This window comes from Schistocerca cancellata, chromosome 8 (assembly GCF_023864275.1).
Source record: "Schistocerca cancellata isolate TAMUIC-IGC-003103 chromosome 8, iqSchCanc2.1, whole genome shotgun sequence".
In the NCBI taxonomy this organism is placed as follows: Eukaryota; Metazoa; Arthropoda; class Insecta; order Orthoptera; family Acrididae; genus Schistocerca; species Schistocerca cancellata.
This window is the reverse complement of record NC_064633.1, coordinates 111,484,332-111,501,884: the sequence shown is the minus strand read 5'-3', so window position 1 is coordinate 111,501,884 and position 17,553 is coordinate 111,484,332. Positions and strand designations below refer to the sequence as shown.

Here is a 17,553-nt window from a genome sequence, read left to right as displayed (position 1 = left end):
GTCCCCTAGAACTTAGAACTACTTAAACCTAACCAACCTAAGGACATCACACACATCCATGCCCGAGGCAGGATTTGAACCTGCAACTGTAGCAGTCGCGCGGTTCCGGACTGAAGTGCCTAGAACTCCTCGGCCACCGCGGTCGGCTATTTTATTTGTGAATTGTGTCCTGTACTTGAGCCCAGCTACCCTATTCCATTACTGTTTTTTCCAGTTTGAATAGTTCATTAGTTGTAGGCTACTTGGTTAATTTTTGACTTTCCTGTACTTATGAAGCCACGTTTACTTTTTGGAACCGGAATTTTGCCGATTTGACATTTAATGCTGGATGGTAAGTTCATGTCCGTTTGTTCGATTTTATTACAAATAATATTTACTTAAGTTTTGTTATGCTCATATGCTCTGATTCGCTGCACTGTGTTGTTAAGTGCTTTTTAAACTTGATAAGTATATACGCCCCCAGACACTTATCACTACCAACCTTTTCTTGGGCGGCATTTCTGAAATGTGATGCTACAGAAGAATGCTGAAAATTGGAAGGTTAGATCGGTAACTGACGTAGGGCCTCCGAATCGAGTCAGAGAGAAAAATGCGTGGTATAAGTAGACTAAGAGAAGGAACCTGTTGCTAGGATTCATTCTGCAGCATCCAGGAATCGCCAGTTTGGTAACTGAGGAAGTGTGGCGGTAAGAATTGTAGAGGGAGACCAAGGCTAATATGCAGTAGGTATACAGAGATGAACGGACAGACCAGTGTGTAGAGTTAAATCAAACCATTCTTCGGACTGAGGACTAACACAGTCTAACACAAGGAGGTCTGTCAGCAGAAGTTGTACGAGGGCAGTTCAAAAAGTAATGCAACACATTTTTTTTCTGAAACAGGGGTTGTTTTATTCAGCATTGAAATACACCAGGTTATTCCCCAATCTTTTAGCTACATAACACTATTTTTCAACGTAATGTCCATTCAATGCTACGGCCTTACGTCACCTTGAAATGAGGGCCTGTATGCCTGCACGGTACCATTCCACTGGCCGATGTCGGAGCCAACGCCGTACTGCAACAATAACTTCTTCATCATCCGCGTAGTGCCTCCCACGGATTGCGTCCTTCACTGGGCCAAACATATGGAAATCCGACGGTGCGAGATCGGGGCTGTAGGGTGCATGAGGAAGAACAGTCCACTGAAGTTTTGTGAGCTCCTCTCGGGTGCGAAGACTTGTGTGAGGTCTTGCGTTGTCATGAAGAAGAAGAAGTTCGTTCAGATTTTTGTGCCTACGAACACGCTGAAGTCGTTTCTTCAATTTCCGAAGAGTAGCACAATACACTTCAGAGTTGATCGTTTGACCATGGGGAAGGACATCGAACAGAATAACCCCTTCAGCATCCCAGAAGACTGTAACCATGACTTTACCGGCTGAGGGTATGGCTTTAAACTTTTTCTTGGTAGGGGAGTGGGTGTGGCGCCACTCCATTGATTGCCGTTTTGTTTCAGGTTCGAAGTGATGAATCCATGTTTCATCGCCTGTAACAATCTTTGACAAGAAATTGTCACCCTCAGCCACATGACGAGCAAGCAATTCCGCACAGATGGTTCTCCTTTGCTCTTTATGGTGTTCGGTTAGACATCGAGGGACCCAGCGGGAACAAACCTTTGAATATCCCAACTGGTGAACAATTGTGACAGCACTACCAACAGAGATGTCAAGTTGAGCACGGAGTTGTTTGATGGTGATCCGTCGATCATCTCAAACGAGTGTGTTCGCACGCTCCGCCATTGCAGGAGTCACAGCTGTGCACGGCCGGCCCGCACGCGGGAGATCAGACAGTCTTGCTTGACCTCGCGGCGATGATGACACACGCTTTGCCCAACGACTCACCGTGCTTTTGTCCACTGCCAGATCACCGTAGACATTCTGCAAGCGCCTATGAATATCTGAGATGCCCTGGTTTTCCGCCAAAAGAAACTCGATCACTGCCCGTTGTTTGCAACGCACATCCGTTACAGACGCCATTTTAACAGCTCCGTACAGCGCTGCCACCTGTCGGAAGTCAATGAAACTATACGAGACGAAGCGGGAATGTTTGAAAATATTCCACAAGAAATTTCCGGTTTTTTCAACCAAAATTGGCCGAGAAAAAAAAAGTGTTGCATTACTTGTCGAACTGCCCTCGTAGAATGGAGCAGCCTTACACTATATCCGAAGCCAATAGCTCCCATCGCGACTCTCACTGTGAAGGCGAGAGTGACGTCACTGGGTGACTGACCTAGCACAGTGAGCAGACACTCGGCGGAGGTGTCGCCAGCGACGAGCGGCACCCGGTTGGCACGCGCCTCTGCCAGGATGGTGTACGGCGTCTCGTTGAGGAAGGCGCCCTCGTACGGCTGCTCCACCACAGGCAGGAACACGAACGTCTCGAAGCGGAGCTTGTCCTGCAACAGTCGCACCGCAAACTCAGTACACGTCCCCCCTCGTAAAGAGTAGACAGTATGGGAAAAGAGACTCTCACAATCACTATCAAAATACTAGATATAACTGAGGCTGAATAAAGTACTCGCAAGTGGACAGTAGATGCAGACAAACAGGCGATAGACACCAGTACAATGAAAGATACAGATTGTGTGATTTTCTTGATGCAATAATTTACCATAGCTGTATGTATTGTAGAAATTTATTTTATTTTATGAACCTTCTACACTCCTGGAAATGGAAAAAAGAACACATTGACACCGGTGTGTCAGACCCACCATACTTGCTCCGGACACTGCGGGAGGGCTGTACAAGCAATGATCACACGCACGGCACAGCGGACACACCAGGAACCGCGTGGACGTGAACCGTATGTGCAGTTGACGGACTTTGAGCGAGGGCGTATAGTGGGCATGCGGGAGGCCGGGTGGACGTACCGCCGAATTGCTCAACACGTGGGGCGTGAGGTCTCCACAGTACATCGATGTTGTCGCCAGTGGTCGGCGGAAGGTGCACGTGCCCGTCGACCTGGGACCGGACCGCAGCGACGCACGGATGCACGCCAAGACCGTAGGATCCTACGCAGTGCCGTAGGGGACCGCACCGCCACTTCCCAGCAAATTAGGGACACTGTTGCTCCTGGGGTATCGGCGAGGACCATTCGCAACCGTCTCCATGAAGCTGGGCTACGGTCCCGCACACCGTTAGGCCGTCTTCCGCTCACGCCCCAACATGGTGCAGCCCGCCTCCAGTGGTGTCGCGACGGGCGTGAATGGAGGGACGAATGGAGACGTGTCGTCTTCAGCGATGAGAGTCGCTTCTGCCTTGGTGCCAATGATGGTCGTATGCGTGTTTGGCGCCGTGCAGGTGAGCGCCACAATCAGGACTGCATACGACCGAGGCACACAGGGCCAACACCCGGCATCATGGTGTGGGGAGCGATCTCCTACACTGGCCGTACACCACTGGTGATCGTCGAGGGGACACTGAATAGTGCACGGTACATCCAAACCGTCATCGAACCCATCGTTCTACCATTCCTAGACCGGCAAGGGAACTTGCTGTTCCAACAGGACAATGCACGTCCGCATGTATCCCGTGCCACCCAACGTGCTCTAGAAGGTGTAAGTCAACTACCCTGGCCAGCAAAATCTCCGGATCTGTCCCCCATTGAGCATGTTTGGGACTGGATGAAGCGTCGTCTCACGCGGTCTGCACGTCCAGCACGAACGCTGGTCCAACTGAGGCGCCAGGTGGAAATGGCATGGCAAGCCGTTCCACAGGACTACATCCAGCATCTCTACGATCGTCTCCATGGGAGAATAGCAGCCTGCATTGCTGCGAAAGGTGGATATACACTGTACTAGTGCCGACATTGTGCATGCTCTGTTGCCTGTGTCTATGTGCCTGTGGTTCTGTCAGTGTGATCATGTGATGTATCTGACCCCAGGAATGTGTCAATAAAGTTTCCCCTTCCTGGGACAATGAATTCACGGTGTTCTTATTTCAATTTCCAGGAGTGTATGTGCTACCAGTTTCTGGATTACATTGATGCCATCTTCAGACCCCTGTACAATGAGTAGAAGAAATGTACTATTATAAAAAAATTATAAAAAATATAGAACATACGTTAACAATTGACAGGTATCATGTTAACTATGTAAGTGGCTCAAAGAGATATATTGTATATCATTAAAACTATATGTAACATTAGGGCACATATGCTTCTGCCTATGTCAAGCTGTTGTTAATAGTTTTCCCTGTTTTACTCAAATAACGCATGATATATGAATATATGTGTGCGCTATTATTCATATAACCGTAACACACAGTTGTAATAGGCCATGCAACACATCAAATGTACTGCATACAATCGTATGTCCAGTGGAACAGTGGAAGAAGCTTTTTAATAAAAATTAACTAGTATAAAAAGCAATAAAATAAATTAAAATACAAGAAAATGTGACAACCATGTCAGAATACATAGTTACTTATGTGTAGTCTAGGTAGCATTATGTGTAGTACGACAAACAGCTGCCGCAATATTAACGGTAAAAAGCATAAAATAGTTTGTCTTAAAAACCAGTTGCATCCCCAATGTAAAACAATGCAATTGTACTATCAAATCATCAAACACCTGGTCATCGTAGACACTTCATTAGGACCCTTATATAAGACAACCCCACATTGCGCTGAGTGGATTAATGCAATGCCAGTAGCTGCCTATGTAGTCATGGTTACAAAGAAGTTTCTCAATCTCTGTACATCAAGAAATGTCTACCTCCCTACATATAAGTCCTACACAATTATGCAGGATTATACCAAGTGGAATCGATTGAATAAAAAGGAAAGGAAGAAAAAGAGAACTATAGAAGGCCGCCTATATGTTTGAAGATAAATCTCAAAATGAAATGTGTACAGTCCCTAAGACTAAGGGTATGACGTATAACCATGTCAAATCATTCTGAGGTTGCATTAAGGGCAGGTCTAGTAGCATATGAGATGATTATCCGGATCTTAAGTACATCATCCAGTGTCATCATATTCTGTGTAATGACCTTAATGAGTCAGAAACTATCTGCATGGGTGGAAATGTCACGGGACCTAAAAACTGGTCAAACTATTTGGCTAGTTAAAGTCAGACAATAACGTATTTATACCCATTAGCCGAGTGTCAGGGATTGCAATGTTGCATCAATTATAAAGCTGGTTAAGTGGCAACTCAAGAGTGCAACGCTAGTTGAACAGTACAGTAATCCAAAAGGGTTAGAAAATGATGTACAAATTTGTAAGTTATGGCAGTGGACATCTTCCACGGGAGGGGAAAAAAATGTAGTATTGACCATAAGTGCCTTATATTGGCAAATATCAGAATAGCATCTAAGTATCGTACATAAAATTCCTAAGTATTATACTACAATCCCCATGATCATCAGTACTCAGGAATTATAAGTATCTCATTTGAAGAAGTATGGCAACATTGACCTAACAGTGTCTATGAGAATATAAGTAATTGTTCTGGTACATCACCGATGTCCTGGACCAAAGTTGAAATATAAGTCACTGCCTATTTATGCATACCGATATCATTTTGTCTTTCAGTTGTTAAGTGTCATAATGAAAGGGAAAGGTTCGTTCTCTTGTATATAAAGTGTGGAAGCTGACGGTACGTAAGTGCGAAAACTATCGTTCAATGGCTCTGAGCACTATGGGACTTAACATCTGAGGTCATCAGTCCCCTAGAACTTAGAACTACTTAAACCTAAGGCCATCACACACATCCATGCCCGAGGCAGGATTCGAACCTGCAACCGTAGCGGTCGCGCGGTTCCAGACTGAAGCGCCTTGAGCCGCTCGGAAAAGTATCGTACTGAGCCAGCTTGGTGCTGGCTCGATCTCTACATCTACATCTACATTTATACTACGCAAGCCACCCAACGGTGTGCGGCGGAGGGCACTTTACGTGCCACTGTCATTACCTCCCTTTTCTGTTCCAGTCGCGTATCGTTAGCGGGAAGAACGACTGTCGGAAAGCCTCCGTGCGCGCTCGAATCTCTCTAATTTTACATGCGTGATCACCTCGGGAGGTATAAGTAGGGGGAAGCAATATATTCGATACCACATCCAGAAACGCACCCTCTCGAAACCTGGCGAGCAAGCTACGCCGCGATGCAGAGCGCCTCTCTTGCAGAGTCTGCCACTTGAGTTTGTTAAACATCTCCGTAACGCCATCACGGTTACCAAATAACCCTGTGACGAAACGCGCCGCTCTTCTCTGGATCTTCTCTATCTCCTCCGTCAACTCGAGGAGGAGGAGGAGGAGATTAGTGTTTAACGTCCCGTCGACAACGAGGTCATTAGAGACGGAGCACAAGCTCGGGTGAGGGAAGGATGGGGAAGGAAATCGGCCGTGCCCTTTCAAAGGAACCATCCCAGCATTTGCCTGAAGCGATTTAGGGAAATCACGGAAAATCTAAATCAGGATGGCTGGAGACGGGATTGAACCGTCGTCCTCCCGTCAACTCGATCTGGTACGGATCCCACACTGATGGGCCATACTCAAGTATAGGTCGAACGAGTGTTTTGTGAGCCACCTCCTTTGTTGATGGACTACATTTTCTAAGGACTCTCCCAATGAATCTCAACCTGTTACTCGCCTTACCAACAATTAATTTTGTATGATCATTCCACTTCAAATCGTTCCGTACGCATACTCCCAGATATTTTACAGCAGTAACTGCTACCAGTGTATCTCGAGTGCGATAGCTCCATTAGATTTTACGGGTGCTGTCATTCGCCTAAAGTCGGCAATGGTCGTACTTATGGGGCCGCTGCGGGTTTTGTCGAGGCTTCCTCTGGCGACGAGGTGGGGCGCTCACGAGAGGTGAAACAGTGAAGTTCAGCCTCATGGGTGTCATTTGTTATCGGCATCAGCTAATGTTTATCTACGCAGTTGCCTCAGAGTCTATAAGGAGTGTAGGCGCAGCCACGGTAACGCTCATGTCCGTCTGCTAGGTGCAAGGGCCAAACCTCGTTCTCACTCAGCTTTCGGCAGCCTGTGTATCCTCGTGTCCGCTGTCACGTGTGAACTACGTGACGCGATGGTGCCTTCGCGGAGCTGAATCACTCGTTGGCTTGCTTATTTTTGGACGGGGTATCACCTGGTACATTCTGCAATACGGTGGATGCAGATGATGGGGCCGCTCGCGAAATGCGTTAACCTAAACTGCTGGACGCATAGTTTGGCAGAGTGCTGTTTGAAAAAGGTGAGAATCGCGTGTATTTGATGTATGAGCAGATACCTTGGAGACTAGCCGTTTGCCTGCTAGGCCACTTTCGCGGGTGTGTTATTGTCCTAAGGATTCACCTTGAATGCCATTTGTATATTATATTGTGGTTTTCATTACCAGTTTATGATGTCGATATCCTCTCTGATTAACTTCTAAGTTGTTGAATATCAATCTTACCACGAACTGTGTAAGTAGGCTGTTTACGTTTTCTTATTGGCAACGTTACGTAGCGCTCTGTATGAAAATCACTGGCTGTGCTGTGTGCAGTCTGTGGCTAGTTTGCATTGTTGTCTGCCATTGTAGTGTTGGGCAGCGGCAGCTGGATGTGAACAGCGCGTAGCGTTGCGCAGTTGGAGGTGAGCCGCCAGCAGTGGTGGATGTGGGGAGAGAGATGGCGGAGTTTTGAAATTTGTAAAAATGGATGTCATGAGCTGCTGTATATATTATGACTTTTGATGACTATTAAGGTAAATACATTGTTTGTTCTCTATTAAAATCTTTCATTTGCTATCTATGCCTATCAGTAGTTAAGTGTCTTCAGTAGTTTGAATCTTTTATTTAGCTGGCAGTAGTGGCGCTCGCCGTATTGCGGTAGTTCGAGTAACGAAGATTTTTGTGAGGTAAGTGATTTTTGAAAGGTATAGGTTAATGTTAGTCAGGGCCATTCTTTTGTAGGGATTTTTGAAAGTCAGACTGCGTTGCGCTAAAAAATATTGTGTGTCAGTTTAAGCACAGTCGTGTATAAATTTTTCTAAGGAGACGTTTCAACTGTAACTTGTGGAACTCGAATTTCTTGTTTTCATCATTGTGAACTGTTGTCTACGGCCACAAGTACGTAGGCTGTTTGCTATGAATCATTTGTCTGCAGTGGTCCAGCAAGAGAGTTATTGAGTTTGCTGTAAAGTCTGGCTTACAAGGGGAGTGCCAGGGTTGGGAAATGAAGTTCGGAGTGGGACGGCGCGTGTTTGCAGCACTAACCCATAGAGTTACAATGCCCCAGCCATACGGCCAGATGGTCAGCCATTCACGAGAAAAACACTCCTAAACTTTCAGTCCTACAGTATATAATACCCATGCGTCCGCTCAGTGAACCGAATGGCGAGGTGGCCGATGTAATATTGGTAACAATTCGTGCTTCGTATTTTCAAAGTATCTATTTGCTTTTCCTTATTAAAAAAATAAAATGACGTTCAAATTCAAAACTTATGTTCTTTCAACATTTTTAAACTTTTCCAACCAAATTATTTCCTTCAAATATTTGTTTGTATTGTATACTGACAATATTTCATTTTATATCATGTATATTATACATAACATCCGTCGAACAGGAGCGTACGGCTTCTATCCGACTAGTTCAGGTACACGATCGACTTCAGTGTCATGAGACCTCTATAAACGAGGGGCATTTGACAAACTTGGAGAGCGAAGAGGTAGCCGCGCATCCGAACTTCATTTCCCAACCCTGGTACTCCTCTTGTTAGTTAAATTTAGGAAGTTGAAGTTCCCAGGTCACTGTTACTTAAATGGTCTTGAAGAATTCATTACATACAGTTAAGATTAAAACTCTTAAATTTCACTTCTTGCTTTTTTTTAAGGTTCTTTGTTTTAAAGTTTTTTTTTATTATCAAGACCTTGAAGGTTTCATTATTTAAGGTATTTTTCCTCACCTGTTAAAAGGAATCCTTCGAATTTCAGTGTCTAGGTTCTTTGTGGTAGATTCTGGCATGTTTTAAGATTTTATGTTTTGCATCTTTTACAATGTAGCTTCTCTCTGTTTTAGTTGTGCCTTAACGGTCCAAGGGGCCTAGCTGTGAATTAGTTCGCTGTGGGTCGGAACTCCATCACTGTAAAATTATATTTGACGTGGTCTTTCTGTTGTGAAATGCTAAATTTGGTAACGAGATTTTCCGCTCTTTGGTCATTGCTTCAGTTGTGCTGGGCGGGTTAAATATTCTCATGGATCAATAAAAAGACTGTTTAGTTTTGTTAAAAATCTTCATGGGCCAGATGCTTACCACTCAATTTAGATCCTTAACCCATACCACGTACCATCAGGTTAATAGTTCATGCTTCTTAGTTTCTGGCGAGTATAATGGAAACAAATGGAAAAGAAAACTGTGGAACTGTTAAATGACGACCAATGTGGCTTCCGGAAATGTAAGGACACCAAAGAGGTTGTTCTGACGATGTGATTGAGAATGGAAGCAAGAAAAACCAAGACAGATTTATAGGATTTGTTGACCTGTAAAAAGTGTTCCACAATGTAAAATGCTGCAAGATGTTTGAAATTCTGAAAAAAATTGAAGTAAGGTACACGAAGAGACGAATAATATACAATATTTACGAGCAGACAGGGGGAACAATAGGAATGAAAGGGCAAGGACGAAGTGCTGGGATTAAAAGCGGTGTAAGACAAGGATGTAGTCTTTCGCCCCTGCTGTTCAGTTTATACATAGAAGAACTAATCATGGAAATAAAAGAAACGTTCACGAGCGAGATTAAAATTGAGAGGGAAAGAATATCACTGAAACAGCTATCCTCAGTGAAACTGAAGTATGATTACAGGGCCTATTAAATGGAGGAGTACAGAATATCGATTAAGGATAAGCCGAAGAAAGACAAATATAATAAGGAGTAGCAGAAATGAGATTAGTGATAAAATTAATATAAAAACTGGTAACCATGAAGTAGATGAAATTAAGGAAATCTGCTGCCTTCGAAGCAAAATAACGTGTGACAGACGAAGGAAGCGGGAAGTAAAAAGGAGACTTGTCTTCGCGAGTTTCTTAATCACTAAGACTGCTCCAGGAGTTTTCGAATTTATACAGACTTCACGATTGTGGAGCTAGGTTTCCCATATTATAACGTCCTACATCCTATTTTATAACTTCTGATTACAGAATGTGTTGCATGCATATTTATTATCACTTGAAGCTTTTAAAATTTAAAATGTCTATGTTAAAAGTAAATATTTTAATTTTTCCAGTGTACTTTTTACGGCTGCACAACAATATGTCAGCCACATTGTTTTTGCCTAGAAGAATTACGAGCGATGTGTGGTACCATTTTACCAAAAAGGAAGAAAAACGAAAATGCCGCTGCCGTCAGCAAATAATTTCCATGGCCTCTGGCTCATCATCAAAACTGAAGAGGCATCTAAAATCGAAGTGTCTTACAGTACCTCTTGAGCGATGTGGGTCAGCAGGCCGATCGAGATCGCCATCAATCGATATAGAAAGTCGAGAAATCATTTCTCGTCATCAGTCCTCACTGCCGCCTGCTTTCGCCGCTGTGAAGGTATCCACTCAGAAAAGCAAATTGAGTCTCAAACTGTATCCAACCCATCTGGACCAAGTTCCGCTTTATTTCCTTTTGTGATGCCCCCACCACCAACTGCTTTTCATTGGCAACACCAAGTAAGTTAATTTTTTAATATTATAAAGCCGTTCACATTAAATACAAGTATGACATTAGATGTACAGCTTTTAAAAAAGATGTGCAGAGAACACCATCCTTTCTCTATAGTTGAAGACTCAGAATTAAAAAAAAAGTTATTTACTGTATGCTTTGCCCAATTATAATTTACCAAGTCGAAAAACGTTGTCAAACTTGCTGATGCCCAGTTTGTATCATGAGTCATTTGATAAAATTAAAAACAATTTGGCCACCGCAAAGGCAGTCTGCCACAGATTTGATGCGTGGACCAGCCTAAATAACATTGCTTTCTATGCATTCACTGCAGATTTTATGGATGAATAGAGTGAAGTAAAATCATACCTTTTCTAGTGTTCACAATTCGGAGACAAACAAACTGCAGAAAACGTCTCAAATAGGTAAAGTCTTTTATCGCCAAATGCAATATCAATTTCAAAATCACTTCCATAATAACAGATAATGCAACAAGTGTGAAATTAACTACCACGTTTCTGAAACTTCCACATATCCCATGCTTTGCGTATTCTTTAAACCTTGCTGTGCAGCACGCAATTCAGAAGCACACACAGAAAACTGTTGACGAGGTTAAAGGAGTTGTTACGTTTTCTAAGGAGAGACCCTTTGCTTTAAGCAAACTTGCTGAAAAACAAGAAGATTTGACAAAGTAAGAAACCAAGTGAAACTGAAACAAGATGTCCCAACTAGATCAAACTCTACTTACGAATTGTTGCAAATATTTACTTTAAATAAAGATCCCATAATTTCTTGCCTCACTGTTTTAGCTGGAAAATCGATCATCTTAAACTGTTAAGTAGGCTGTTTAGGTTTTTATGTTGGTAACGCGACGTAGCGCTCTATATGAAAATCACTGGCTGTGCTGTGTGAAGTCTGTGGCTGGTTTGCATTGTTGGAAAATTTGCTATTGTAGTGTTGGACAGTTGGATGTGAACAGCGAGTAGCGTTGCGCAGTTGAAGGTGAGCCACCTGCAATGGTGGATGTGGGGAGGGAGATGGCGGAGTTTTGAGAGCGGATGATCTGGATGTGTGTCCATCAGAAAGAGTAAATTTGTAAGATTGGATGTCATGAACTGATGACTTTTGAACACTATTAAGGTAAATGCATTGTTTGTTCTCTATCAAAATCTTTCATTTGCTAACTATGCCTATCAGTAGTTAGTGACTTCAGTAGTTAGAATCTTTTATTTAGCTGGCAGTATTGGTTACTGTTAGTTAGGGCCATTCTTTTGTAGGGATTATTGAAAGTCAGATTGCGTTGCGCTAAAAATATTGTGTGTCAGTTTAGTGATTATCAGAATAAGTAAAGAGAGAAATGTCTGAGTACGTTCAGTTTTGCTCAGCTGTTTGAAAGTCAAATAACGTAAGAGGTTTATCAGCACAGTAATTCATAAATTTTTCTAAGGGGACGTATCAAAACTTGAAAGATACATACTGGAAGATAATGTAACATTTTGAAATGTTTGGATAACGTAACCAAAGAGGTGTTCTCTGCAAAAACACCCTCACTTTCAAAAATGGAAATCTTGCCAAGAAATAGTCATTGGCTGATAATTTGCTTAAACGGTTATCAGAACGGTTTGGTGTTATCACCAGAAACGAATTGATCGGTCAGGCAATGTCACTGGACCCTCGATTCAAAAGGCAAAGATTTTCACTCGACAAGCCATTTCAGAGCTGCTGCATGAAGGCCACTGCAGAAATGAAAGCATTTGTTGTTCAACGAAAAAAAGAACAACTCATTTCTCAAGCAGTTACCACCATAATGCATGAGACTTCTTCAACCTGGGAGGGGTTCGATGAAACTGTTAGTCAGCTTTAAGCAAGTCGTGATCCGGTAATTGCTGCAATTATCGAATTGAACAAATATTCAGCGGAAGGATATTTTCCAAGAAACAGCGATTGCTTAAAGACGTGGGAAACAAGAAAATTTCTGTGGGCAATGCCGTAAAATTTGGCTCTAAAAGTACAGGATATATCATAAAGAATCATCCAATTTAAAAAAAAGACATAACTGTTATGTTATTTCAGATACGTCTGTGAACAACATACTGTTGGAAAGAGCAAATTCTCGAGTTTTACATGGTTCCCGCTAGGTAGCAGCAGGTGAGTTCTAATATAAATGGTGTCGGGAGAACAGAAAGCGTTTGTGTTCTACATTTTGCGCAGTGCGGGTCAGTAATAACTGTTCAGCGTGACTTTCGTTCTAGGTATGAGGTGGATCCTCCTACAGCACAGAGCATTAGATGATGTCATGAACAATTCCGAGAAACGAGTTGTTTGTGTGAAGACAAATCGCTGGGCCGTCCCTGAGTGCTGATAACAGCCGTCGAAACCATCCGCCATAGTTTCGCAAGGAGTCCGCAGAAATACGTTCGCCGTGCAGCTCTACAGCTCAACATGCCCTCGATATCCGTTTGGCGAGTGTTGTGTCGACGTTTCCATATGGAACCACCCAAAAGTCAGCTACTGCAAGCTCTTCGTGAAGATGACAAACAACAATGAGTGCAGTTTTGTAAATTCTTGATAAGATGGAGGATGACTTTGTTAAAAAAAAAAAAATTGTGGTAAGCTCCTATGAGACCAAAATGCTGAGGTCATCGGTGCCTAGACTTACACACTAATTAACCTAACTTAAACTAACTCGCTCTAAGTACAACACACATACCGATGCCCGAGGGAGGACTCGAACCTCCGACGGGGGGGGGGGGGGGGGGGGGGAGCCGCGCGACCGTGACAAGGCGCCCAATACAGCGCGGCTGCTCCGCGCGGCAGGTAAGGGGGGGGGGGGGGTGACAGTTTTCTTCCACGCTTAGTATTTAGACGAGTCAATACTCCATTTAAATGAAAAGGTGAACCGTCACAATGTGAGAATATGGGGAACGGAACAACCATATGAAACTGTACAACATGAGAGGGACTCTCCAAAATTTAAAGGGGTTTATGCAGTTTCATGGGAATAGGTGTATGGTTCATGTTTCTTTGCCGAGAACACTGTTACAAGAAGCTCATATCTTGATATGTCTGAAAACTTCCTTTTCCCACAGTTGGAGACTCATTCGCACGATTTCATTTAACAAGAGGATGGGGCACCGCCGCACTGGCATCTGAAAGTGCACGAATTTTTAAATCAAAGGATTACTGACCAATGGATCGGTCGCACTAGACCAAAAGATTCAGCCTTACATTACTGGCCTTGGACCTGGCTGTATGTGGTTATTTCTTGTGGGGATTTATGAAAGACTCTGTTTGTGTGCCTCCGTTGCCAGCAACAATGAATGAAACGAGACATCACGTAACAACAGATGTGGAAGCTGTAAGTCAAGACATGCTCGCTGCAGTGTGGGAACAGTCTGAATACCGCAGTGACATATGCCGTTCATCTCAAGAAGGACATGTTGAACACCTATGAAAAGGTATGAAAAAAACTTTGAGTTTCCTGTTCATCAAAAAACAAAATTCGTTGTACATGTTTGCTAGTTTCAGACATGCGAAATCGGATGATTCTTTTTGACAGACCCTGTATTATGTACCACAACAAATCATTGCCCTGTGAATAAATATTTCCAAAGGTGGGACAAATACACATTGAGAAGAGAAAGAGACTAACACTGACTAAAAGGGTCAAATTTTACTTATAAATGACAATATTGATTAATTTTGCTTTTTTTGGTACATATATGGTAATGCTGACTTTAAATGATGACTGCAGATACACTTTAGTTACAGTCATAATTCTTATATTGTACTATATTTTTACCAATAAAAGTATCAAAATATAACAAGAATCAGTCTTCATTTCTAGAATTTTTACACTTGATAAAAAATATTTAGGACTTTTACAGCAAACGAGATTTAAATTTTGTCTCTCAAAACTACTAGGGACATAACACAACATTATTTGTCCTCTTTGTACGATCATTCAGAATAGGACCAATTCTGATAGAAATACAGGTTTAGTGTCCTGAATCAAAAGGGGAATGTGCCTTGTTTTTATTATTTTTGTGAATGAACGGTGAGTCATGAGTCATGAAAACCAACTGGTTCCTTTCAGTGAGTGACCAGTTCTGATTCTATCTCTGAAAAGAACAGCTTTGCCCATCTCTTGTATGAAGACAGTAACTTACGTTTTTGTTCTGCGAAAGGTCATAATTTTGCATTCTCGAAGTCGTGAGTGTGTTTATTACTTGTATAATTATCTCTGGGCAATTACAAAATTTGTTTGACTCGTTAGTACAAAAGTGTTTGTACAATTTGTACTCTTTTGGGGTTTTGGTCACTAAATGCTAACTAAAAGTCTTTGCAGAAACTTTGGTATCCAAGCGGGTTCTTCCAGTTCCAAAATCATTAAATTTTACTGCATTACGTTGTAAGGTGTCAGGCAAATCCAACACCTTCCATGAAAACCCTGACATGATGGCAAATCCGGCAGTATGTCACATAGCTCCGAATAAATCCTGACATTAAATTAACCAAAGTAATACGATCAGCGAGTGAGCAAATGGAATACCACAGACTAACACAAGAACGCCTAAATGCATGTCATACCTTCCCACCGTGAAACAGACGCAGTTTCGAGGGGAGAAACGAGAACAGAAGCCGAGAGCAGAACAATGTTAAGCTAGAAGGCCCTACGATAAGGGACGGACACCCACATCGCCGGCCGACCGCCAAGACCACCCCCCAGCCCATGATAAAAGATAGAGCCCTCCAGAAGAACAGTATAGATCTTACGATAACACTAAAAGGGCCACACCAGCTGCACGTTTTAGCGTGAGACTATACGCGTCTCTCTTACGTTGCAAACGTTAAAAACATTGACCCACCACGAAAAGCATAACGTTTCTCATTGGATAAACAGAATTTCTGTAGGCGGAGCTTAGGGTTAACATTGAGACCCTGATTGGTCAGTTGAAAACACAGCCTGATAGCTTTACTTAAACCAACTTCGGTAAATTGTAGTAAAGAGAAGTTAGAGGAGAGTTGCTTCCGAGACGGCGAGGTGTGTGGAGCTGCGTCGCCCGCCGCCCCCTGACGCTGAATAACCACCGACAAGGTAATGAACGCACGTGTTGCCGCATGAGAGCGCATAAGGCTTCACTCAGAACTGCAGAAGTCTCATCTGTTACACCCTCTTTTTGCGTAATACTAGTGTCGATCGTCAATTAAAGCTCATGGTATGGTATTCACATTTGCTACTTGAAGTTAAAATCTGAAACGCGATCATTTTTCTGTTACATAAGTATTGAGAAGCCACATCAGCCACAGTAATTTACGACAAGTTAAATAAGTAATTAAAGATAATTGAGGGTCACTGTATACCATTTTGATAGTTTTCTCCTTTATGAAACTTAACTTAAATCTAGATTATAGATGTGATATGGCATAGATCATTGTTCGATCCATTGTAGAACTTGGAAACCCATTCAGGGAATATTCGTTCACATTTTTGTTGAACTTAGTTGGTTTATATCATTATGTATCAAAATATTTCCTTTTATCAGTAGTGCAATTCATAAACAATGTTTTGTGAGTAGAATAAAAACTCCAGTGGTAAACTTAACTGCTTTTTCCCAGCTAATTAAAAATAGGAAAGCCTTGAACCCCCTCCACTAAATTTAGTTAGTATTAAGAATCTTTTATAGGGAGTGCAGTGGAGCTGACGCTGAAATACGAGGGCAGTTCAATAAGTAATGCAACACATTTTTTTTCTCGGCCAGTTTTGGTTGAAAAAACCGAAAATTTCTTGTGGAATATTTTCACACATTCCCGCTTCGTCTCGTATAGTTTCATTGACTTCCGACAGGTGGCAGCGCTGTACGGAGCTGTTAAAATGGCCTCTGTAACGGATGTGCGTTGCAAACAACGGGCAGTGATCGAGTTTCTTTTGGCGGAAAACCAGGGCATCTCAGATATTCATAGGCGCTTGCAGAATGTCTACGGTGATCTGGCAGTGGACAAAAGCACGGTGAGTCGTTGGGCAAAGCGTGTGTCATCATCGCCGCAAGGTCAAGCAAGACTGTCTGATCTCCCGCGTGCGGGCCGGCCGTGCACAGCTGTGACTCCTGCAATGGCGGAGCGTGCGAACACTCTCGTTCGAGATGTTCGACGGATCACCATCAAACAACTCAGTGCTCAACTTGACATCTCTGTTGGTAGTGCTGTCACAATCGTTCACCAGTTGGGATATTCAAAGGTTTGTTCCCGCTGGGTCCCTCGTTGTCTAACAGAACACCATAAAGAGCAAAGGAGAACCATCTGTGCGGAATTGCTTGCTCCTCATGTGGCTGAGGGTGACAATTTCTTGTCAAAGATTGTTACAGGCGATGAAACATGGGTTCATCACTTCGAACCTGAAACAAAACGGCAATCAATGGAGTGGCGCCACACCCACTCCCCTACCAAGAAAAAGTTTAAAGCCATACCCTCAGCCGGTAAAGTCATGGTTACAGTCTTCTGGGACGCTGAATGGGTTATTCTGTTCGATGTCCTTCCCCATGGTCAAACGATCAGCTCTGAAGTGTATTGTGCTACTCTTTAGAAATTGAAGAAACGACTTCAGCGTGTTCGTAGGCACAAAAATCTGAACGAACTTCTCCTTCTCCATGACAACGCAAGACCTCACACAAGTCTTCGCACCCGAGAGGAGCTCACAAAACTTCAGTGGACTGTTCTTCCTCATGCACCCTACAGCCCCGATCTCGCACCGTCGGATTTCCATATGTTTGGCCCAATGAAGGACGCAATCCGTGGGAGGCACTACGCGGATGATGAAGTTATTGATGCAGTACGACGTTGGCTCCGACATCGACCAGTGGAATGGTACCGTGCAGGCATACAGGC

General features: G+C 43.2%; 1 protein-coding gene across 2 annotated transcripts in view; it reads right to left on the bottom strand.

Annotated features, from left to right (window-relative positions):
* Nucleotides 1-17,553, bottom strand: part of LOC126094805 (cholinesterase 1-like) — a 198,564-nt gene that overhangs the window by 81,941 nt on the left and 99,070 nt on the right. For both annotated transcript variants that reach the window (XM_049909374.1, XM_049909375.1), the window contains exon 7: nucleotides 2,268-2,433. In XM_049909374.1, coding sequence (XP_049765331.1) covers nucleotides 2,268-2,433 — 166 coding nt within the window. The remainder of the gene's footprint in view (nucleotides 1-2,267; nucleotides 2,434-17,553) is intronic.